Source organism: Epinephelus lanceolatus, chromosome 11 (assembly GCF_041903045.1).
Source record: "Epinephelus lanceolatus isolate andai-2023 chromosome 11, ASM4190304v1, whole genome shotgun sequence".
NCBI classification, from domain to species: Eukaryota; Metazoa; Chordata; class Actinopteri; order Perciformes; family Serranidae; genus Epinephelus; species Epinephelus lanceolatus.
In genome coordinates, this window is record NC_135744.1 from 29,653,574 (window position 1) to 29,679,238 (window position 25,665).

General features: G+C 42.7%; 1 protein-coding gene across 1 annotated transcript in view; it reads right to left on the reverse strand.

Annotated features, from left to right (window-relative positions):
• Positions 1-25,123, reverse strand: part of frem2a (FRAS1 related extracellular matrix 2a) — a 78,719-nt gene extending 53,596 nt beyond the window's left edge. The window contains exons 1-2 of the mRNA XM_033650409.2: positions 19,997-25,123; positions 17,022-17,111 (exon numbers count right to left, since the gene is read on the reverse strand). Coding sequence (XP_033506300.2) covers positions 17,022-17,111; positions 19,997-24,998 — 5,092 coding nt within the window. The 5' untranslated portion in view covers positions 24,999-25,123. The remainder of the gene's footprint in view (positions 1-17,021; positions 17,112-19,996) is intronic.
• Positions 25,124-25,665: the final 542 nt, after the last annotated feature.

Genomic DNA, 25,665 nt, shown 5'->3' on the forward strand with positions numbered 1-25,665 from the left:
AGGGCAGCATAGTTACTCAAACCTCATCGTGCAAAAAAGGTGGTGCTACTCTGTTACTAATCCTGCACTCTGACTCGCTGATAACAAATAAAACAAGAGTATTTCTGCATCCCGATCAATAAGATATCATAAATAGAACCATAAAGCATGGAGATGATACCCTGCGCAACTAAGTGCATATACAGGTTCAGCTCTCTGTTGGATTATATCTCTAATATATTATGCCAACGTGGTGCTAAAACGCAGCAGAGGTGAAAAGTTCAACACTTTCTGGCTTGGCAGACATTGCAACAACATGCTGAGGTGAGGACACAGCTAATATAATCAGAGCTCATGTATCCTCCAAAAAGCCTGTGGGCCAAGTTCAGGCTCACTTAGCGGTCGCAAATACAAAATTGCACACACACACACCCACGCAAACACACACAACTTTCCAGTCCCAACTTCACTGCAACCTTCACTTTCATCCCAGCTCCCTGATAGTAAATGCAGCATAAGCTGCCTAAGATCTTAGTGCGTTTGTGTTTGTGTGTGTGTTTCAGTCCTTCTGTGTGACCTCCCACTGAAGGTGAAGAGCTGTGCGCAGCCAATAGGGATCTGAGTCAGAGGGCTTCAGATTGTCTCATTCCTCCAGCCTTTCGGAAGGGATAAAAGACCTCTCACATGTGCTGACCGTACAAAAAAGCAGCTTTGAAATCATCCTCAATAGAGCTAAATTCACTTTACACCCCCTTTCAAAGGCTTTCCTAACAAAAAACTCACCATGAGGGTTGTTTTGAACCAATTAGGGATCATAGTTTCTGCACAGAAGATTTCAAGGATCAGGGCACTCTGAGAAATCTGCAGAGAAAAACTTTGATGCTTCAGTTTGATGCTGCCTTGTGATGTAGGATCTACTTTACAGAATAATCACTGTCAGCAGAAGAGACCATTTTATAGTCACAAAGGGGCTTGTCACCATATATGTTCAGTGCTGTGAGTGAACATGAGGATGCCGCATGTCATCCACACCATTATATCTTGTTAGGGTCCACATGGTCTGAAAGAGTAGAGACTCAGCTCCTGTCTAAGATACAGAGTTGAGTCGGTAAAGTCTGAACAATGCAGTCAAGCAAGCTTCCATTTTTTGCCTCTTTTAGCTCATTGTTTTGGTGTTTGGCCCAAAAATCACCTCATGACTCAGTCTTAATGCTCTCATTTACGTCACTTGCCAAGGAGCAAGCTGAGCAATATATTTCCCAGAAGTTAGTGGAGACCTAACCAGAGCAATAAGTGAAGTGAGTATTGGAATATTCCTCAGGTGACCAGAAAAGCAACTCTAAGTGAATGCTAATGTTGCTGCTTGCATGCTGCATGAAGGCATTTTGACATTTATTCAGTCTCATTTATTATTACTACTACTTTTTTTGAAAGTTTTCTATAACTTTTCAAAATATCCCCTTGGGTAGCTCTAACAGAGACAAATTAAATGCTGCAGTGCAATTACCGATCAAACAAAATGCACTGCAGGATTCTAAAAACAAAACGGAGGAAGTGGGAACTCTATTTGCTTTTAAATAAAAGTTATTTTTTGTACAAAGAGAATCAGAGCAAGCTCTCATATCACAGTAAGCCTCACAGATTTTCTCAATCAAACCTTTTCTTTTCAGAGATACTATGTATATCCTTGACCCCAAGCAGAAACTGCATGTGAAGGTATAATCATTTGCTCAAAAGCACATCAAAGCAAGTGCTACTGACCTACTTGTGGCTATGAAGTCAAGAGATGTGAGTGTTAAAGCCAAAGTGGAGCTAAAGTTATTTTTGGCTTTGTAAATAAGAGTCTGATGTGATTCTGACTTGAGCAAAAGTCATGTATAAGATTTGAGACAAACTGATCTGGGTGAATCGGTTTGTGTCATGATCCTGGGTTTATATTATGGACTTCCTGTTTTATTTTGTAGATTCTCTCCTCATGTGTTGTGTCTAGTTTTACTTCCTGTCTTTGTGTGCTTTCCTGCCTGTTTTCTGTCACACCTGTCTCGTTAGTCCTTCCCTGTTCCCAGAGTCTTCCCTTCACATCTTTTCTGTATTAGTCTTGTTTGCGCCACCCTTGCTGATAGCCAATCTCCAGTTCCCTCCTTTTGCCCATGTCCTCCTACTCCAGAGGGGTATTCCAGAAAGCGGGTTTAGTGAAAACTCTGAGGGGCTGTCCACACCAACGCAGGTATTTATAAAACTATGACTCTTTGCTCACGGTTTGGCCTTTCATCCACATGTAACCGCAGTTTTGGGCCCCTGTAACCGGAGTTATTTGTAACCAGAGTCCATGGTGAACTTTTTGGAAAAGTCCGGTGTTAGCAGTCATGTGTGGACAGGATAACCGCAGTTATTCTGTCTCGTCTCCATTGTATGATGTCACAGTGTGCGACGTAAACAGAAAACAGCTCTGTTATTACCCGATCCAGCGTGTGCGAGAGACGATTTGAGGATGGACCTAAACAAAATACTGCTGCTATTTAGCAGCATATCAGCACTTTGTGGCTGTATCATACAACTAACGCTACTCGACCACATCCAGCAACAGAGGCGCAAGAGTGTGCTATTACAGAGAGTGCTCCTGCTGCATAATAGTACGCTTGTTGTTGTTTTTCCGGTAATGACGTTTTACTGCCTTCTGATTGGCTACAATGCCCTTACAGTTAGGAGTTAAATCGCCACCTACTGCTTTGGCATGCGTATTACATTGCTTGATAGTGGAAAATGCGGTGTCATGTGGACGGAGGTATTTTTATTACACCGCTCGTATGGATGCAGATTTTTTAAAAACTGGAGGCCAAAAAAGTTTGGTTTTAAAAATACCCGTGCTCGTGTGGACTAGGCCTTAGTGAAAACTCTGAGTATGTTAACCCTGAAATGAGGGAAACTCTGGGTTTTCAGTTCCAGAAAAAGAGATAAGTCAAACTCTGAGTCAATCACCACAATCACTCTGTGAACCTAAGCTTGCTGGCAGGTTTTCTTTAAGAAACCCTGAGTTCACCCTGTCTCCTCCCTACTGCCGAGCCTGAAGCAAGCTGGCAGACGGACATGGGTTGTCTGTATGTAGGAAATCTGATCGATATCGAGGCAGAATTAATTCAAAATGCCTGACGCTGGGAGAGGATCTTCAGACCCCGTTTAGATGTGCTGTCATTCCCCAAAGAATATCTGTTGAACTGTACCGTTTTTACATTAGGCTCAATCATTTACCGGCCACACATATCAAATCTGACACACCACGGACGTGCACTCTCATCAGAGCAAATGTTGTGCATCGCGCTACGTTTTTTTGTGAACGGTAGCTTTTTATATGATATTAGTGGCCTACAGTACACAATGACATAGCCACTGAATGAATTTTAGCTACTTTGTTTAATAAATCAAATATGAATAAAACTAAAGAAAGGTACAGTCATGGCCAAGTCAAATATGCCTTACCTGTTTGAATGATGTTTTTATATTTCATTTTAAGATGTTCTCAAGTGTGTTTTTCCTGCTACGATGCTATGATTTTAATTAAGTGTGGTTAAATGTAAATTAATGGCAGAGCTCTCAAGTTTTGATGTCAATTCAGAGTGAGATTTTTGCTGGGTGGTGGGGGGGGGGGGGTGGTTATTGGGCATGATAGTTTATAAAGGATTCAAATTTCAAATAAGTCAAATTAACAAGGCTTCTTTTTTAATATTTTTGGGGGGGGCATTTTGCCTTAAATTGACAGGACAGTTAAGCATGAAAGGGGGAGAGAGACAAAGGGAGTGACATGCAGCAAGGTGCCACAGGCCGGAGTCAAACCCGGGCCACTGCGGGAAAAGCCACATATATGTGACGCCTGCTCTATCCACTAAGGCAGCATCCTGTCAAAGAGGATCCTGCTTGCTAAATTTCAAATGCCGCCTCTCTCTCCTTGGCAGCTTTAGCGGTGTTGTTGATCGCTTTTTCTCTCCGGTTGTCACGGTGAATCGAGGTATCAGGGCTCCACTGATGATGGCTTTTTATTGTGGTTGTGCACTTGCTTAACTCAAGCCCTGCGTTCCAATACCCATACTACCATACTATTTAGTATGCCAGAAAAAGAATTAGTGTGTCCCAATACATAGTATGTCAGATGCAGTATGCCAAAAGTACCAGGATGTTCTACTACATCCGGTCACATTTCACAGTATGCATGTCAGCATGCTTCTTTGGCCATTCTGACCCACAATCCTTTGCGCAGCGGAAGTTACGTCACACTGAGCTGCGTGTACAACCAACGCCCACACTTCCTTTCATACATGGTTTATTTAATTTGAGATACTAAGACACTACATATTAGGACTGCAATGATCTGATTATATACTGTCACATATCATACAGTTTTGCAAGAACACGGTTACAACATTCAACTTTATTGTGATTATAGTATAATCAGTGTTAGGGTTCAACTATGACTACAATATAGAAGATTCTACCAGTACAGGCAGTGGTGTAAGTGTGGTATAAATAATGAATGAATATGACTAAATATGAATACACTATGGGCCAGGTATGAGCAGTATAGACTAGTAAATATATGAATAGTAAAAGTCAAACACATATTAAGTAATGTAGTAAGAATGTGCAGGTATGTTACACTACAAATAAAAGTAATGTGAATGTAAGGCTGCTTCACGTGCAGACAGAATATTGTGCCAGCAGCTGCATAGCTGTAAATATATTTAACAACAAACATCTGCCAGCAACAGAGAGCTGTGTGTGAAGGGGTTAATATGCCTACTGGTGACTAGTTCAATAGACAGGTCACTAATAATAGGCTTGGGACTGTTTATTAGAAACAACAACATACATGACAACATAACAGCAACAGAGCTCTCCGGCACCTCCGACAGTATGCAAGACTCTGGCGGGCTCGACGAGAGGAGATTTGCTGCATCTCCGAAGTACAACAACATAAAATATTCAAATGTGGCGCTACGGACGGCGGCGGAAGTGAGCAAGAGGGTCGGAGTTCAGGGAGCAATGTGATGGCGGATGTAGTGTGTCCCAATAGTATGCATACTGCATGCACACTGCATACTACACTACATACTTTTTAAGGGCAGCTGCAGTACATACTAAAAGTATATAGGAGAAGTATGCAATTTGGAACGCAGGGAGAGTGTACCTACTCAGAGTTGACTGAACTAATTCAAATCAGCTGTTCTGGAACTGGATACTCAGAGTTTCCCGGCTCAGGGTAAGTCAGCTCAGGATTAGACTCAGAGTTTGTTGAACCTCCTACTTGGAATACCCCTCAGCTGTGTCTCGTTCTTGTGATTGGTTTTCTGTGTATATATACCTGTGTGTTTCCTTTTGTTCTTTGTTAGTTCGTCTGTGGGCATTTCTGTATTCTTGCCTGTATTCATCCTGTGCTCGTCCGTGTGTTCTTGATGTTGTCCATGCTCCGTATCCTGCCTGATGTCTTGTGTTTGGATTTTTTTTTTTTACCTGAGTTCATCGTATTTTTCTGGGTTGGTTTTCAGTTTAGTTTTTTTTTCTGCTTTCATTTGGACTTTCAGTAACCTGCTGTACCTGGATGTTTTTTATGGGCTGTATTAAAGCTCGCTTTTTGTTAACCTCGACTGGCCTGTTAGTCTGCATTTGGGTGCCCCTTGAACTGACACGAGACAGTTTGTGAGCAAAGGGACAAGACAAAGTTTACACAAAAAAATGTGTTACAGATAATGTTTCTCATACTGTATAACAGCCTAGCAAGAACTAGGCTTTTCTTGGCATGTAGCAGAAACTACCATTATAACACCAACCAACCTCATCACTATTATGACCACTTTACTGGTATTTGTAGCTCTGCTATTTTGTAGGTTATTGTATGCAATAGTATTCTTCAGTATCATGATCACTTGTCTATGTAGTCCAATATCATTTTGTCAATCATGTGCAATCCTACTTCTAATTGCATATCATATTTGATATAACATTGATTATCGTGTCTGTTTTTTTCCACCAGTGTGGTTCATTTTTGGTAACTCTTGAATTCTATCAGGTACTAGTTTTTGCTTTTGCTCCTTAAGAACACTTCTATCTTGTATATTTTGCCAGATATTTAATACTCTATTGTTCTAAAACTGGGCCCAGTGAGTGACCCTGACCCGGGAACCCACTGGTTGTTCTGGTTGTTACTGGGAGTGGACGTTGGATTGTGGTTACTGTACTTAGTGTTACTGTAGTTTGAAGCATTCTCTAGCACAAGAATTTACTTCTGGATAAATTAAGTTCTAAGTTCAGTTCAGTTTCAAAAGTGAAATTGAAAGCCAACCCCAGATTCCCCAGACATTTGTCTGCGATTTCCTTGGCTTTCTCTTGGATGCATACTACTCTGACACCTGATCGTTACCTTTTCATACAGTCCCAACCTTACCCATGCACTGTGCCCAGGAATGGCCCAACCACCACAACAACAACAAAAGTCCAAGTGGACATTTATGCCAAATCTGAAGAAGTTCCCTCAAGGGTTTCTTGGAAACAGCATTAATGAGAATAAGACAAATGAGGCCACAGTGACCTTGACCTTTGACGTTTGACCACCAAAATTAAATTTGTTCATCGCTGAGTCAAAGTGGATGTTTTTGCCAAACCTGAAAACTTAATGTCTCCAGCCAAGGCTATCACCGGAACAGAGGAATAATAAGAAAATACAGGCAGAGGGCAGAGTCTCTGCAGATAACTGCACCACAAGTGAGGACTGAGAGGGATTACTTCGTATCATAAAAATCCTGCATAGTGTTCCTTTTAATAGTGTCAACTTCAAACATATTGCACAGCCACACAATTATTTTCCTTCTTGGCATGATAAAGAAATAGGACTGAAATCTTCAGGCGATAAATACATTATACAGTCTGTCAATAGCCACCCATTGCACATAGCAAATATGGATAGAGCACTCATTCTGCAACCTGACAGCGACCGCAATTTCAAAATTGCCACATTAAATCTTCAGGTCAGATGCTTTTTTCAAATTCTTTTCCAACAGAGACTCACAGTTGTCCAATAAACATAACTCCCATTTATGTGGAGTACACACACTTAAAGGTGGAACTATCATTCACAGGTTTTGTGGATGTGTGAAGCAAGTGTAAATGTGTGTGTGTGTGTATGTGTGGTAGTGAAGTGTGTGTTGTAGTGAAATATGAAGAGAGAATGCCTATTCTGTATGAGATCACCTGTCTTTGTGGTGGACTGTAGTGTTTTTGATAAAAGAGACTGCTGGAGCATGTACCGTCACAGCCAACGCTGTTAAAATGACATTTAGTGTAGATTTTTTTTTTATCTGACTTTATTTTTTGATCGAAAACAAATGAGAGATTAAAGGCTTCGCTTCAGTCCTAAAAAATCAGGGCTGTCTTCACTTTCTTGAGTTTCAACTGTGTATGTGTGTGCATGTCTGAGACTTCACACCCCAAATCAAAGGAAATGTTTCACAGCGAGGCGATGCCGTCTGCTGCTCAGTACATTTATTCTACTGCTGGCGGTGTGGCCCTTCCTTCACTGTTACATCTCCATCTGCCTTCTGTACTTCTTTGTATACGAGTCCCCAACTCCCAGTGCAACTGGCAACCAACAAACCCGATGATCTCTCTCTCACCATGGAAAACTTTCGAGAAACATTGGACTAGGGAGTAATCGCTAAATCTGCTATTTATTCAGTTGGCAACGAGTTCCTTTTTACAAAGCATGTAGCATGTGAAGCGCTGTGACACTCTGCTAAAATAGACTAGCAGCAGTATTCTTGTAGTAATAGGAGCCCACGCACCATCCATCTGACAGGAGTACCTCTCTACATAAATTGTGATGGTTGAGAAAAATACAAATATCTCACTCCCCCTCAGGATGTTTCAATACCTTTTAGTTCATCCTGACAGATGTGTGGCAGTCACTGTACAAACGTTGGAAGGCTTGGCATGTGTGCAACTAGTGGCAAAGAGGATCATAAAGTTTGTGATGGGTTCTGCACTCAGCTGTTTCTTCTACAAGGAGCGTGTGTGTGTGTGTGTGTGTGTGTGTGTGTGTGTGTGTGTGTGTGTCCGTGCATATATCAGACTGAAATCAGGCCATTTTACAGGTCTTTTAGCAGCCATTAGTGTCTGTGTGTGTGTGTGTGTGTGTGTGTGTGTGTGTGTGTGTGTGTGTGTGTGCGTATTTCATGTGTGTATCCCACTACATTTACACTTTGCCCAAGGCATTCAGCATGATAGTGGAAACCTCCTGAGGTGTGGTGAGATATCAGTAGGCTGACCAGGAATTCGTGGCCCTGGGCAAACACAAGTATTTAAAATGCTGCTCAACTCGAGGGCGAGTTTAAACCAATGTGTGTGAGCTCTCTTTGTTGTTAATTTACCAGGATCAAGTGCATTTTGACTGTCTGGACTGCCGCTTTACATGTATGTAGGTAATTACTTCCACTAGCCACTGCGTTTGATCAATCACTTCACAGGGCATCAAACCAAACCAAATGGAAAGACAAATGTGGTGTAGGAGTATTATACACTGTATACGTGATTGTGCGTGTGTGTGTGTGTCTTTAGGCAACACAGGAAGTGAAGGGCACGTACATAACCCCCCCCCCCCCAGCCACCTTAAGAGATAAAAGTTGCATGCAACAGAATAATGTTTCCTCCCTAAATTCAATAGCCATCAGGCATGACTGTGCTGCTAAAACACCTTAAGCGACCCTGCACATGAAACCATGAGAAACTGACATCTGGGGAAGAGAATCCTCATCCCTTTGAAGTTCTTGTGATACACTTAATAACCGTGAGGTTTTTCACTGATGTCTACAAAGACAGCCGTATACGACCCTGGGCGTAGCTTAAAGGGAAAAGGCTCGGGGACAAAGAAATGGATGCTTCCTTGAGGTGTATGTGTGCGTCTGCAGTTGTGCATGCGTGTGCACACACACACACACACACACACGCCTGTAAACGCCTGTACGTCTGTGTGTGCGTACTGTCTGTCAGACGAATGATAACTCCTAAAAGCACTTGTTCTGCAGGATTTTTTTCATGCTCATCACAGAGGCACAACTCCAGCACGCCTATCGCTCCAGCTTCAGCACAAGTCTCCCCATGCCACCAATATAATATTTAACAGAGGGATGAGTTTAATGTATCTCAGGACAGTTACTGGCACTCCTGAGAGCAAACTGTGTCTAAGCACGGATATGATAAACTAGCTACTGAAATCTCTGGTTACTCCTTCCCCCTTATTTTCTCCCTCTGCTCTCATTTCCCTGCTTTATCCGCTCCAACTCCTTAAAACCAAATTTTACTTTGCCAGAAAATGTTCCTTTTTACATCAGTGGCTTTCTAAGTGTTTACTTTGAGATATATGGTTTTTATTAGAGGGGTTTCACAATACAAAAAAGAAGGCAGAGTTCACAACATCTCCGTAGCATTGTGTATTTCTCTACTGCAACATGAACAGAAAAATGCATCACTTTACATTGTTATGGTCACATGACTCAGATATAAATTAAAGGTCTATTAAGATCGATTAAAAATGATATAGCAGGAAAGAAAGACAATGAGGATGACTTACAAAGGCCGTAAAGAGATTTTATGTGAGCTGAATTGTAACTTTCCTACTGTTTGTATAGAGAAAATCATGCGCCGTATAAGGAGGAGGAAGGACAGGGTGAAAATTAGATTTAAAAAAGTGCTTAAAAAATTGTGTGAAAAAAAAAGGTGTAATTGGGAGTAATGCGTTCTTATAGCCAAAAATGTAAATCAGAACATTTCAGTAGCAAAATAAATGTTTAAAAGATCCATTTTTTTTTTTGTTTATTCTTAAGATTAGAGGGTGTTTGGTCATGCTCGTGTGTTTACATGTCAAGCGTCGGCTGTCAAGCGCAGAGGAGATACAGAATCAAAGATCATTAACATGATGAAAAATCTCCTCAACAAGTCTCACACTCTCATCTCGGCGCTCTAATGAGATGCAGATCATCGCGAGCGACATTCACAACTGCAGAATGTGCTGTAAGCCTACAACAGAGAGATCCATCAGCGCCGGCGCTGACAGACAAACACGGCAGGCGGGTGCAGACAGCAGGAAAAGACAGCGAGGGTGTGACAGTAAAACCCAATCCTGATGCCTGAGACAGAGTCGACAGTCGGCACAATAAACCGCAGCGTGCTTTGAGATTAAACTCAGCGAGACAGGAGGGCAAAATATTAAGACTGTACCTCGAGAGGAAAAAGAGGACAGGCGGCGAGACAGACAAAAATAACACTAAAGAATGAAATATATAATGAACATGGGTGCTGAGCGGTGTAAAAGAATGGAAAATGAATAAAACACATCCAACAAGATCTAAGACTGACAGTGTGAGAAGGGAGAGATGAAGAGGATAAAGATAGGAGAGTTTGGCCCCTTGGAGAAGTGAGTGACAGTAAATTCCTGAATGCAGACAGATAAAGAGAATCCTCTCCTAAAGCCAGGGGACGTGTTAGTGTGTGTATGTGTGTCTGTGCTGCATGCTGATGTATTACCTTGTAATTCTGCCTTGATCAGTAAACTTTGCTGGACAGCTTGACAACAACAAAAAAGGTCAAGGAATTAACCTCCATTTGTGGCCGTGGTGACAGTCACTTTAAGCTTGTGATTGTTTGTTTTTAGGTTCTTTCAAATCACCTTCCAAAGCAGGTGAGATGTATTAAGAGAGGATCAGGTAAAGTTATAGTACAATGAGTTTCAACTTTAAAGACAGCTCCTCCAATTTCGAGAAATTCCAGGGAATCCAGCAATGTAAAACCGGATTATCCCATTTACATTCATTGGATGGCTTCAAACGTCTGAGCCAAGACATAATCAAACTCTGTGAGTCATTCTGCTATTGAGTTAAAGAGTTCCAAAGATATTATAGAAACTGTTTTAAAATTGACTCATTTATTTCCTTTTCAGCGACTGGTTTCTTTCATCCATTAGAAAAGAAAGTCTGCGTGCTTATAAATAATTTGCTGCGCTTATCATTCAACAGAGAAGAGGGCAACACGAGGAGGTTTTTTTATCTGAAGTGCTGGTACTGCTTTCATGGGGGGGGCCTATCCATGCACAAACAAAAGTGACGATAAAGAATTGGTGTCCTTGCAGTGAAGTCTGTGGTGATGATTTGTCTTCTGACACTAACAAGGAAAAAGTCACACACCATTTGTATTCTTAAATCCAAGAGGGATTTGTGAAGACCAAAAAATGTATGTAACGTGTACTGTGTGCAGTGAGACATGGATAAAACAGGGATACAGAAGCAACAGGGAGTGTTTTAAAGAGGATATATTGTAACTCTAGATAAAGGGGTGGTATGTCAGGGTTGCTCATGTGCAAGGAACGCTGAGGACGGGATAAAAGGCTTCTATTGTAACAATCAACCTCGTTTGCAGTGGGAGGAGAGACATATAGAACAGACAGATGAGCAGGGGAGGTTGACACGAAACCCACTGGTCTGATTCAGCAGGTACTTTCTTCTCAGAAAAGATCTTTCTGGGTGCAAATACATAAAACATCTCTTGCGTTGGAACTACATGAAAATGACTTATTTCTATGATATATTGCTTTTTTTTAAGTAGCAGGGAGCAGAGAGCTTTGGTTTGTGATATCTCAGATATATCAAAACATGGAGAAATAAAGCCAAAACTATCTGCTGGAGTTCAGTGTGAAAATCTGTGCCTTTGTGATGTTAATAAACTGACCTTTTAAAGTAGAGAAATACTAGTTTTGTGCTTTAACTTATCATTATGACTGCACAATGTATTGACGACAGGAGTATGACACCATCAGGTTTTAGAGTATCTCCCTACAAGCCTTGTTTTCGCTGTGGAGCTCTGTCTTCACTGGGTACGATCTCACGGTACAAAGGAGGTGCATCAGCTACTAAGCCACCAAAACAGGAAGTGGACAGCACTTTTGTTTCGCCAGGAGCTATCCATGGGACTCCCTTAATTTTAACTCGGGGCATCCTGCATCAAATAAAGCGAGTTCTCAGTTCGCATTGAGTCGTCTCCTCACTTTTTGGATAAGCTGGCAAAACCATACCCAAAAAGTTGTTCGTTAACCTAATCTTTGCCTTAAACCCAAGATTAAATCTACAGGACACCCTACGCCCAACAGTAACCTCAAGCAGATCCAGATTTATGAAGATACACTTAGATTTTTGCTCTTTATTGCTGGCACATCCCTGCAGATTTTCACGTGACTTTTACCTGACTGCTGATAAATTCTCAAATTGACGCACACAGCTAAACTAAAATATATTGACATTTAGATGGATTGAATTATGTCCAACAACAAAAATCATGGGGGTGGGGACACAGCTATTGACAACGATTATGATAATTGCTGGGTTGTTTAAGTAGCTAACACTCTGCTGTTGTGGCTTTTCAAAACAGAGGATTTGCTTTTCTTTGTTTCATATGTTTATGTGACAGAAAACAGAACATGGTCATGACATGGGGTTTATCAATTAGGCAGTCATCAAAGTTGCAGACCTAGCTTGTGTAAAAGCATTTTGAAAGTATTTTGTCTTCATCATTGTTGAATTAACCTCATTATTATAATTTGTGGGGTTTTTTCCCGCTGCTCCATTATAACTGCCATCTGAACATCCCATGGCCAAAGAGAAGCCTGGGAAACAAGCTGTGTTGCAACCCATTACAGTTAACTACAGTGATCCCAGCGGGTCTTAACCTGTGACAGAAGGTGCTTCCTGCCACTCTTATCCTGTATATGAGCCTGTAATAGGGCCACATAATTACCAGTGGCTGCCTCGGAGCTCTGCCCAGCTCAGACGCCCAGGGCTCTCATTACCCACAATGCTGCCTGGGCTCTTAAATATCAAACACCTCTTTGTGCTGGAGGCCAGAGCGCCCCTTAGCCTACGGCTACCCCTCTGTGCTTTGCTGTGCATGCATGTGTGGGATTAGTTGCGTGAGTGTGTGCCAGCACACATCTGTTTTTTTTATAACATGTATATATAGGTGTTACATTAATGTCATGTTACACATAATGCTCACTTCCTGTGAAGTAGAGGCTTGTAAACATGGAGGAGTTGATTCGGGGGATTGTGGGAGGGAGGAAGACACTGAGAGGGATGTTTTGCACTTTATTGTACCTGCTGCTGTGATTCACTGTAGTGCTGCCTTTTGACACTGCGTCAACAGTGTTTTCTTTCTTTTCGTTTTTGTCTTTAAACCTGTCTTTGCAAAGTCTATATTCTGAAACCTGCAACACCAACTCTCTTGAGAGGGAAGGATGCTTAAGTGGATCCAGTAAAAGTATGGACTGATAATATAAACTCATGTATTTCTTTTTAAAAGCTGTGGGCCTTTTTATTCAAACCAGACTGTTGCCGAGAGCAGACACAGAAAGTGAAAAAAAAAGAACTTTACAGGAGCATGGACAATCAATTAGCCAGTGTTTCTCCTTTCATGTGCATAAAGGAACTGTTATTCTTCTACACATTAGCACTTTCCTCTAAGTGCATAAGCACCGCAGTATAAAGTCTAAGGCTAATTCACAAAACAATCAGTTCATGTTTTCAGACAAACACTGTGCAATACATAAGTTTCTTCTTGTATGATGTGGAGAGCACATTTAACTTTTAGATGTCGTTAAGACGTACAGGAGTTTTAAACTTGAAGAGATGGTATGTTCCATTCAAATACAGAATTCACCTCACCCTGGTGATGCAAAATAGCCTATAAAGTTATTCACGATCTCAACATTGCGTATCAAATCTACACTTTATGACACGTATTGTCGTCCTGTGATTCACTGAGAAGCATTGCGTTATTTAGGTGAGCACCTGAATGTGAATCGCTGAATTTCTCTGCAAAGTCCATTAAATTCAAATGCCTCAGTGATGGGAGGCTTACGGGTCTCTACATCAGTTGTTCTGAGAGTGCTAAGTCTTTAATACAATACTGTCATATCTGATCCTACAGATGGAAAATGAGCACGCTGAGAGACATAGGCGTCTTTTGCAACTTGTTCGCAATACATTCTGTAGCATAAAACAACCTCACCTCTTCTTTTTATCGTACATTTAAGGGAGAATTGCACCAAAAACACGGGCGGTGTATGTGTAAATGAGCACTTTTCACGCAAAACAGTAGGTGCACAATTGCACACGTACAGTAAGGGTGTGGTGGAGCCGAGAAAATGCAATTAACCACTTGCTCAGTCCAAAAGTAAGAAAGGAAAAGAGAGCTGAAGCCAGTGACAACTAAACCCACAAACCTGCGTGATCTGACTGCTTCAACACACAAGTGTGGACTGGGAGTTGTGGCTCCGTGGTCATGACACTTAAACCTAAACCACATTGTGAGAGTTTTATAGTTGCATTTATTGTGTGCTTTATTCTTTTAATATATAATCTAGACATTAAATGTGTTACTTTTTATGTGATGTGCTTGTTTGCATTGCTTTACAAACCTTTCTATGAATATATGTAATCATTATTGGTTATGGTGGCCCCCCAAGGACAAAACACATAGGAAAACATGCGCTTCTAACAAGACTAAGACAGCCAACCTTTTGTGTATGTTTGGGTATTTATCCCACTTGTTTGTGCTTCCAGTCTTGTTTGTGTAGCCCTTATTAATTTGAAGTGCATTCCCCTTAATATTTATGCTTTTACTCTCTTTTTTTCAGCCCACTGATACACCTGATCTCAGAAAAATGCAGCCACTTCTCAGGCTCTCCTTCACTCGCAGAAATTTCCTACATTCTCAGTCCCTGATTGCTTAATTAGCCGCTGCCTTGGTAAATGGACTCTAATTTCATGCACATTGCAAGACAACTTAAAGAACGAAAATGCAGAGAAATTAGAGGCCATTTCATGTGCATGAATCAGAAAGAGAATGACGGCCATAATGCATCTCAAATTAGTCACAACAGAGGATTTTACACATGATAATGAAAGCGTGTTGTTAATTTCTTCGCTCTATGTACGAGGGTTGTCCTAACCCTCTGGAAAACAATTAAAGGGCACCTATTATGCTCATTTTTTTTGGGTTCACACTTGTATTTTTACCACAACATGTTTACATGCTTTAACGGTCAAAAAACACTTTCTATTTTTCATACTGCCTGTGCTGGAACACCTGTATTCACCCTCTTTCTGAAACACTCCATTTTAGCACCTGTCTCTTTCAGCCTCCCTCTCGAAAAACCTCTTCTGTATCTCTGCGTCTCACACAAACTTCTTTCCCGAGCGTGTTTCGCCATGTCCCATCCTGCTGTGCTGCCACTGGCTAAAACCTAACCTGTACATGCGGTGATTGGTTAGTACTCTTCAGGTCAATGCACTGACTGTTAGTACCAGCCAGTCACAGCACAGGAGGGTGAGACCTGGCTGAACGCTTGGGAAAAGCTGGCATGTCGGCACTGTTATTGCAGCCAGGGAATGACTGTAATTGAGTATAGCGGTACAAATAAAATCTTCCAAACCAGTTTTTGCAACCAAACATCTTTTCAACAAAAACTGGGGAGAAATTAAAAACATCAACAATGTTTTCCTGATGTTAGCATGTAACTATATAGGCCAGTGCTTCTCAAGTGGTCAGGGGGTCCAGATTTCTCCTTAGTCATTAGTTCAAGGACCACCCATTTTAATGTATTCAGCATCATACTTGTGTTTGGCCGTGTCCTCAAGCTAGCTTGTTGTCTCTGTTAAGTAGCTGTCCGTTAGTTACTTATTCTACAGCAGGAAACGGCACTTCAAAATAAAAGCTCTGTGCTGGAAGTTCACTGTACTTCAAAATAAAGTGTATTTTTTACAAACTTGACACGGTGCTGAGTCACTTGCGGTCAATTCAAAATGGACTTGCTACCCACTTTTGGACCACTACCCACCAGTTGGGAACCACTGATATATACTGTCCCTGGAGCAAATAGTATTCAGAACGGTCTGAAGCCTGAGGTTTTGCACACAGGAATTACTTTTACATATGTTTACCTCATTATCTGAAAATTTGGCCATATCTAATATGAACATCCGAACATCTGTGTAACATTATATATATGACAGAAAATAAGGAAAAGAATATCACTTCCCCTTTAAAATACTGAAAAAGCACAGTTTAGACTGAACAACTCGGTGCTTCTTTATGTTGATCTAAAATATTAAATTGTGTAGCTTGTACTTTCAACACATTTTGCTCAAGAGTCTCTCTATGCCGGGAAAAAAGCCCTGATAAATCAGCCTTGGCTCAGGATAGAAAATAAAATAATACCACTTGACATATCCTGCAGTCATATTCACAAATTACACAGGCAGTCGCATTAAATCATGAAAGTGTGAAAGTGATGTGCGTTAATCTCTGCACCTCAAAAATTACTTTGCTATCTTTGATGAACCTGTGAGCCTCATCAGTTCCCCAGTAAGTTAATACGATGTAGCATCATTTGCAGTGTACAGTTACAGACAAAGGAGCCTCCGACGGCCTATGCAGATTTATCAAAGATTGATATTCTGACCCACAGCTGCACTGCTGCTCTGAATGGCAGATTTCTTTATAGGCAAACCCTGAATCAAATGAAGTCAGTGCAAATATCAGTTGCCTCATGCATCTCGAGCTGATAGAGAAAAGGCTTCCATTTAGCCTCGTGATTATGAGCGAAAACAACTGAAAATATCCAAATGTTCTTTACTGATGTGTTTGTAAAAATCTGCCAGGAACAATTTACAAAATTAAACTCGCTGTGAGCTGGAATATGATTAACTGTGAGTCTCCAAACCCTGACAAATGTAGAAACTCTGAGAGAAGAGGAGCGTTACGGAGTCACCAAAAGAAAGTCTAAAGGTTAGAGAGATCATACTATACCCAAAAGTGACAGGTTTGATCTTCACCTGAGCCAATTTGTATCTATCAACATTTCTTTGAAATGTCATTCTGCAACACATTCAGGACCTTTCTGCTCATACAGCATTAAGTCTATGTGGTTAAAATGAAATAAAAAGGTGAAATCTTACCGTTATCCTCAACGGAGAAATGGAAGACATCAGATGTAGCATTTTCTTTGTTCCGTAACACATAGCAGATGTTCAGGTCGTTGATATCGGCTGTAACAGAAAAATAACTTTAGTTTTTTAGCACCAGGTGATAAAACAGGTGTGAAACTCAACGCTGGAAGAAGCAAAAAAAAAATTAATTTGTGCAAATATGACAGAACTTTGCCACCCTCAAAACCAACAAAGAACAACAAACAAAAAACGGGAAAAGACAAGCAAACATCAACAAATGGTTTAATGTAATTAATGACATGCAAATGAAGGCAAGTACTTTGCATTTTAAACTGCAGGGTTACACTGTCGTTTCAATGTGAAATGAGGCATGATGAGAAGTTTAACCTTGCTCCAACTTAAAGCAAGGTGATGGCTCAATTGCAAACTGTATGTTGAGAATTGCCCTTGTCGAGATTAAAAATATATATTTATGAAACAATTTGCATTTTAAGATTAAAAACAAAAAAAACCCTCCGCTCGACGTTTCACGCTGGCTGCACAGAAAAAGCCTCAAACACACTTTGAAGTTGTATTATGGCTTTATGGCTCGTTCAAACACTCTCTCTGTCGAATAATTGTTCAAAGATGGAAGCTGTCCTGCTTCAGCACCATATCAGCTACAATAACAGCAGGTCTCTAGTATCACACTGATTCTGTTTCTTATCAGCAGCACTCAGCATCAACAATTTTCTACCAGAGGAAGTATTCTCAAAGTCATGCATCCGTAATCCAGGACGATAAGGCCGCAACCTCAAATCCGAGACAGCTCGAGCTAAACCAACAGAAAAACGTTTAAATCCTGAACCTGCCAGCTCTCTGTGTCAACAGCCCCGAAAAAACCAGGTGACAGTGGATCTTTTAATGACAGACGAGGGTAAGAATGTTAAGAGCAGGATTGCGACGGGGGCCTACACTTCCACAGCTGTTTTCCTAGCTTTTCTCTGAATTACAGGGTTTCTGTCTGCCCTTTTTCCCCCTCCATCATTCTCCTGAAACGTCTATTACAGTGCAGGAAAAATCATCAAGACCGTGAAAGGGCTTGGCCTCTGCGAACCACCACCTTCAATAATAGATTTCAGAGGAAGGAGGTTCATAAAAGTATAAACCCCTGACTCCTGGCTGGGACGCATCTTAAACCTCTTCGGAGGCCTACTGTCATTACTGCGTCTCCTTCCTCCCTTCAAACAAGGAGACACGGACAAGAAACGAATAACTATGTTACATTTATACATTATATCCTGATTTTTTCAAGAGTACTGTTTCAGATTAGTCTTCGTCTATTCACATTGGCGAGTATCGATGTGATCGTAGAGGAAAGGCAGCAAGAAAAGGCTGCTCTCTGGAGTGTGTGACGCAGCCTTGAACCCCAGGACCTTGCAGATGTAAAAGTCAACACTGTGAACCAGGGGCACATTGTTCATCAAATATTTAAAGAGAAGGCCTCGTGGGATGTGCCCTGGAAATGGGAAGAGTAAATAAAGAGCGAGGGATTGTCTCTTTCACCTGACTGATTCCTCTGACGAGCGTGTTTGCTCTCTCTCACTCACTCTCTCACGCCCCTTGCCTCATTCTTTATTTCTCTCATGCCAGCTACACTCCCCCTTCATCCCCCCTGCCTCCTTTGCGCTCTCTTCCACTTTACTTGCTCTCTCTGCCCCCTCTTCTGCCCCTTTGCCTCTCTTTCTCGCCGCTCTCTTGTCTCATCTGTGTCCTTTTTTTTTTTTTTTCAAAGACTGCAGCCGCGCAGTGGCTGTCAGAAGTGTCCGTCTCTTGCACACTGAAGAGCTCTCTCTTCACTCAGTGTTCTCATCCCCTGTCTGTGCTTACACCAAGCTGTGGCACAAGCAGGTGAATTTTCTTACTTGTTCGTATAATTGCCTCAGCGTGACATGAAATACTGCATTGATTGCATCGCTTTAAACCTCAATCAGCGGCTCTGCTTGCATTATCAATAAACAGACATGAACACATGGAGAAACGTGTACAAATTCATAGCTCAAGTGGCATCTGGCTCTATCCGCTGATGGTGTATAGAAATGTATTTTTGCCAAGAGGGTTCAAGTTTCTGTATGAATTTTTAAGACGCACAAATTCCAACAAATTGCCTCAAATTTGAACTGACCTGGTCAAACTGCGAGAATGTGCCGCAACTCAAATGCCATGCTGTCACTGAAAGATCTGCCCTGACCTTTTCACATGATCCTTCTGCTTCTGTCCTGCTTCATTTAACAAACCACTGTAGAGAACATCAGATGTGAACATTTCCCCGGAGATGCAGAAATAATAAATTATTCATCCCTAAGCGTCTACAAGACATTTGCGCGAAACATCAGCCTCTAACTTTAGTCGAATTATGATTTGATGAGGAAGGCACATCTAAATCAGGCCCACAAATTAACTATTGAAATTCCCAAGCCTGCACTTGTCACACATATGAATAATTATTACTCCATAAATTAAAATCTTTGGTAGGCAGTGTGAGACATTAATCAAAACTTACAGACTTGCAGGGATTTGACTTTAACATGTCTCCTCTGAAGTTCAGTCCCACACCAGTCACACATCAATAGCTAGAGGATTATCATTATTTGATTACAAAAAATGATGATTAAAATCACTTCAATTTGCCAAATAAGCACAGTAATAACACTGATTAAAGATGTCTGATAAGGGAGAGGCATTTTTGCATGTCAGATTGTCAATGATGTTATTTTGCCAGCTACTAATAATTTATAATAATTTAATGTTACATGAGAGATGGGATTATGCAATTTTGTTTACCAGAACTGACAATTACATTTTGAAATCCATTTCTTTCTGCAGTCCACCATCACTCAACCACTGAACAGCACTTAACAAAATCACTGTCATTTGATTGTGCCATTCACATGCAATATTCATGCAAAGGTCATACATTATAATGTCAGTGGGTGTTTGTTTACCTTGACTAAATGTGTTGATGGAGTTGTTTCCCTGTCCCAGGTTGACGATGTAACCGTGTTTGGGCTGCGTGGTGATGTGGAACACCAGTGAGGCCGGGCTGCTGTCTCTGTCCTCTGCCCTCAGCACTTTGGAGCTGATGGGGAACCCCAGGTGACCCGTGGCCAAGACCTTCAAAGTGGGGGCACCTTTGTTCACTACGATCTGGGGAACGCCGTTGTCCATTGCCAAAATGGTGATCTTCATAGTCTGAGGGCGGCGAGTCTCAAACACAGTGTCGGGGAAAACGTAAAAGTCAGTGTGTGTGCCGTCGGTGACTGTAAAGGAGAAGGAGTCCTCTGATGATTCAGTTCCATCGTGTTTGTAGCTGATGAGGTTTTCATTGAGGTCTTGTTTGGTGAAGCTGGTGACGGGCACCGACTGATTGTAGAGGAGTTTACCGTGAACAGGCAGCTGGGTAACAGTGAATTTCAGCAGCTTCTCAGCTGTGTCCTGGTCCTCTGCGGTGAGCTCAAATGGTGTAATCAGCTTAATCTGCCCCTCTGTGACAACTAAACTGTTTACAGTGACAACAGGTTTCTTATTATCAACATCCACAATGGAGACTCTGAACGTTCTGAAAATAGGATTGTAGCCGTCGGTGACTTCAAACTCAAAGCTGTCCATTTTCACCTCATCGTCTGAGGTGTGAATGTAGTAAATCTTACTGCCAGCCAGCTGGAGCTGAGTGAAAGACACAATGGGCATCCCAGGAGTGTCTGTACACTCCAGATGGCCTCTGACAGGGGCCCTCGTGATGGTGAAGACTAAATTCTCATCAGGGCTGTTGAGGTCAGTGGTGCTGAGAAGATCTGTGGTCAAAGTCACTCTGCCGCCTTCTCTCAAAGACACGCCTTTGCTGACCACATCAGGGAACACCATGTCAATACTGCCCACAGTGATGTAGAAGTAGCGATCAATTAGTGGGTTCAATCCATCTGTGACGTCAAATTTAACTAAGTCTCGGATGCCCTCCTGACCGTTGTGTGTGTAAAGAATAAGCCCTGCATCAATTTCAGCTTGTGTAAAATTCATACCTAGCGTGATGTTCTCAAGAGACCCAGGTGAGATTTTCCTCTGAAGGAGACCCTGACCAGGCCCGAACCTTATGATGTATGTGAGCGTGCTGTCATCTGAATCTAAATCTGTTGCTTTGAGAACTTTGTTGTTGACCTCTTTGGTCTCCCCAATTTCCACCTCCAGGCCGTCGTTAATGAGCATTCTAGGGGTCTCGTCGTCAACAGCGATGATCATAACCACGGCTGTTTTCTGCACAGAGTACTTTCCATCAGTCAGAGTGACATCAAAGCTGTCCTCTGTTGTCTCTGAGTCATCGTGCTCATAAATAATGCTCGATGCCTCCCTAATCTGCTCTAAAGTAAAATTAGTCACCAAAACTGAGCCTGTGGATAGCTGGTTCAAAATGGCCCCGTGTTTGGGAGGTTTGGAAATGATGAACATCAGCTCCTCAGGTGGGATATCGGCATCGGCCCCGTTCAGAATTGGAGTGTCGATTACGATGTTCATCCCCTCCATCACAACTATCTCCCTCAAATAAATCTCCGGCTTTTCATCATTTGCTGGGATTATGACGATTGGGAAGAAATGGTTCTCTGAGAAATTGATGCCATCAGAGCACCTGAATGTGAACCGATCTTCCACTGGCTCCACTCCTTTGTGAATGCTCTGCACATAGTAGATATTCCTTTCCCTGATGTCTCTGATGGTAAAAGCACTGATAGGTGTTCCTGACCTGGACTTTTCTGAGCCTGGGGCGGGTGAAATATTTTCCACATAGCCAGCTGTGGGCTGGACGATGATGGTGCAAAGGATATCATCCGTTGGAGTGTCATTATCATCAGCGCTCAAGTGCTGAGGGCCGATGGCATATTTCTCCCCTTCAATGACACTGAATTGAATCCCAACTCCAACCTCAGGGGCCTGGCTGTCAACAGGAAGAATAGTAACATGAATTTGGACTCCATTGACCTTATTGCCACCCACTGTCCAATCATCGGACATGTCTGTGAGAGTCAAATTGAAGCCGTCCTGCTGAGAGGACAGACCTATCTCACCACCGGTGTGTGCATACACAACCACACCATTAATGATATCAGCTTGTGTAAACCTAGTAGCAGGCACTCCTTTAACCAATATTTCACCCATAACTGGGGGATCTTCCACGATAAAGGTCAGCTGGAGGTCATCTGTGTCATCATCATGGCCTTGAATGACGTTAGTTGTGATTTCTGTGGCTCCGTTCTCCAGCACATCCATATGAGAGCCGATTGTTCCCGGAGGCAGGCTGACAGTTGGCGTTTCATCATCGACAGGCTTTACATTAACTTTGACCGTCACGGTTACAATATGAATCCCATCACTGACATCCAGCTGAAATTCATCGCTCATCGTCTCCTCTCCACCATGAATGTATGATATCTTCCCCTCTGGGATATCCTCAAGTCTGAAAACTCCTTTTCTCTCTAGATCAGTGAATGCAACCTGGACCTGGCCGTGTTTAGGGGGCTGGCTTAGAGTAAAGGTGATCTGTTCGCTCTCTGTGTCGAGGTCGGTGGCGTCGAGCTCAGCGAGACTGATGATGTGCATGCCGCGTTCATACACAGTAAAGCCTGTGTTTGTAATCTGGGGGGGTTTGTTGTTGACGGGCTGGAGGTAGATCGTGAAAGCTCCTTCGACGTTGTTCCCAGCCGTGTCTTCGACAGTGTAACGAAACTGCACGACGTGGGCTGTTATTCCGAGCTCAACATCCGGAGGGTCATAGGAGATCTTAAGATGGTTAATTTGCGCTTGTGTGAACTCAGTGACTTCAGTGTCCGGGCTGTCTGTCAGAACCAAAGCACCAAACAAAACTGGGTTATTTTCATCTGTGTCTACTGGGGGCTGGATAACTGTATATTTGAGGTCTCGGTCCTCAGAGTCCAAATCAGTGTAGCGCAAAACTTCTTTGCTAAAGTGAGTGAGCTTGTACTCCTGAACGGTCATCTGGAGGGTGGTGCCTGGGAAAAGCTCAGGGGGCACGTCATCTATGGGTAAAACTCGGATTATAAATGCACTCTCTCCTGACTCATTAGGGGGGTCATTGTCATCCTGAACTGTGAACACAAACTGATCCATTATAGTGTCTGTGTTGTGAGGGCCTGTGTGCTTGTAAAACAGCTTCCCGTCAGTGATGTCTTTCTGAAGCCACTCTGTCACCTCCTTCTCATACACTTCATCCTCGGCGTTGAACTTCCAAGAGGAGGGGTCCTCGGGGGCATCCGACTGCCTTAAGAGCACTGTGCCAATAGTAGAAAAGGGAGGGACAATGGTGAATTTAATAGTTGAGTCCTCAGAGTCAATATCTGCTGCGCTGAGCATGAGGGGAGATATAGACATCATTTGGTTTTTGAACAGCACCAGGCCGGTGTTGGCATTTATAATCGGCGGCTCGTCATCAGTGGGAACGATCGTGATGGGGAAAAGGAACTCTACTTCATTTGTTCCATCTGACATCTTGAAGACAATGTTGTCACTGTATGTGTCGCTTCCATCGTGCTGGTACACAATAACCCCTGTTGTAAGGTCAGCAGGTGTGAAGAGCTTCCTGTGAGAGCCCAGCGCCATCAGGTCCCCGTGACGCAGCCCATCCACCACTGTGATGGTGACAGCATCCAGGTTGTCTTCATCGCTGATCTCCAAATTGTGGGCGCTGAAGAGAGGCCGAGACTGGCCCTCGTACAGCAGCTGGCCCGTGTTCCGTGTCACAACAGGGGCCATAGAGTTCATCGGCTTCACAACTATCATAAAAGCAAAGGGGTCTGAGACGGCCCCGTCTGTGTCTACCACCTCAAACTCGAGCTGAAAAATCCTCTCAGTGTCTGAGTCCAGGGAGGGGGGCTTGTAAGCTATTTTCAGTTCACGCAAGTCTCTCTGGTAAAAAGACGTGATGGGGAGGTTTCTGTCATCAGTGCTGACTATGTAGCCTTCCTCGTAAGATAAGGGAGAGGTGATGTTGAAAATAAGCTCGTCTGGGTCTGACTCTGCATCTTCAGCAGCGAGCATGTCAGGGGTGAGGGCGGTCATAACAAACTGGCTGATCTCCATCATCATCATAGACACAAAGCTGGGTTTGGGGGGAGTGTTTTCTTCTCCCTCTTTGATGCGAATCATAAGATGGAAATACTCCTGTTTCACTAGGTTGCCTTCTTTATCATGCAGCTCCACAACCATGGGAACATAGTCCCTGTTGGGAGACTTGCGGTCAAACGTGTGCTCATAGCGGATGTCAGCTTGTGTGAATTCATCACAGTCCATCATTTTGGAAAGTTTCCCCCCATCTATGAGTCTTCCATATCTTGGCAGCGAGCTGCCGCTTGACAGGGATGTCACCTCGCATTTGTGAGAGTCTCTGTCATAAGTGAACTCTAAAATCCTCTTATCAATAGGGTTGCTGGTGGTTTTGAGATTATCAACAGTGAGAGGCATATTTTTGGTGAGTAACTCTAGCTGCGTAAAAACTACTTCCACCTCCATCATAAACGGGATAATAACGGTTTCGGTTTGCGCATCATACCTGAGCTGCAGCCTCACTCTGTCTTTAGCCGGACTTCTCGACCCGTAGTGGGAGTATGTCACATCATTCGGACCAAAATCACACGGAAACTTTTTGGGAGAGAGATGCCCCGGTCTCTGTGAGAGCGGATCGTTATCCAGCACGGTGATGCTGCACCGGTCCCCCGGCTGCGTCTGAATCACCAAATCATTGATGGGGTCGATGAAGACGGATCTCCCGAAAGGCACGCGTATTCCGTTGTTGGCCACCAAGATAGCATCTTCTGACAGTTCAGATCTGAGCGCGTAAAATAATCCAGAGCTGTCGGGCTGCGCCAAGACGATACCTGTTACTGAAACACACAGGAGAAGTCTATGGAACAACATCGTGGCGACGGATGTGATCCAAACCATCCGTGGAAATAAGTCGCTCTGCGGAGATGATGCTCAAAGCGCTATTTCTTTACTCGAAAAGATAAAAATCCCCAAAGTGTTAGGAGTCGGCTGGATGGCTACACGGTGACTCCCGTGTGTCTATCCGTCCGGACCCTCGACATAGTCAGCGAGAATAGCGCGCAGGAGTTTTAACTTCAGACACTTGAGAGGCTGCGTAAAAGCGCTGCCGCCCATCTCTGCACATATTGGAGCATTTTGAAGGCTTGTAACCTCAGCTTCGTCGCCAATGGGCAACACGGCTGACATTCACAGAGCTGGGGCGGGGACTAGAGGATGAGCTGAATTACACAGATTTATTACCTATAGTGCAATTACTGAGTTTCTTCTGTCAGGATCTTTGCAAGATGTAACAGTGGTGTTAAAAGATAATATTGCCCCGAGGAAAGATAGTCTGTTTAAGCATGGCCCATGAGTAGCAGATCATATAATCATTTCATCTGTGGACATTCAGACAAAGTGATGAAATTGGAAGAAATGTCAAAATTGTAACTCAGAGGGCTGCAGATATTGTTAATGTTTTCCATGCTGTGTCAGACAGAGAGAGTTCAATAACTGATAACAATGATGGAATCATTCTAAAAATGCAAACTAAACATTTTTAACAAAACAAACATTTGTTTATGGC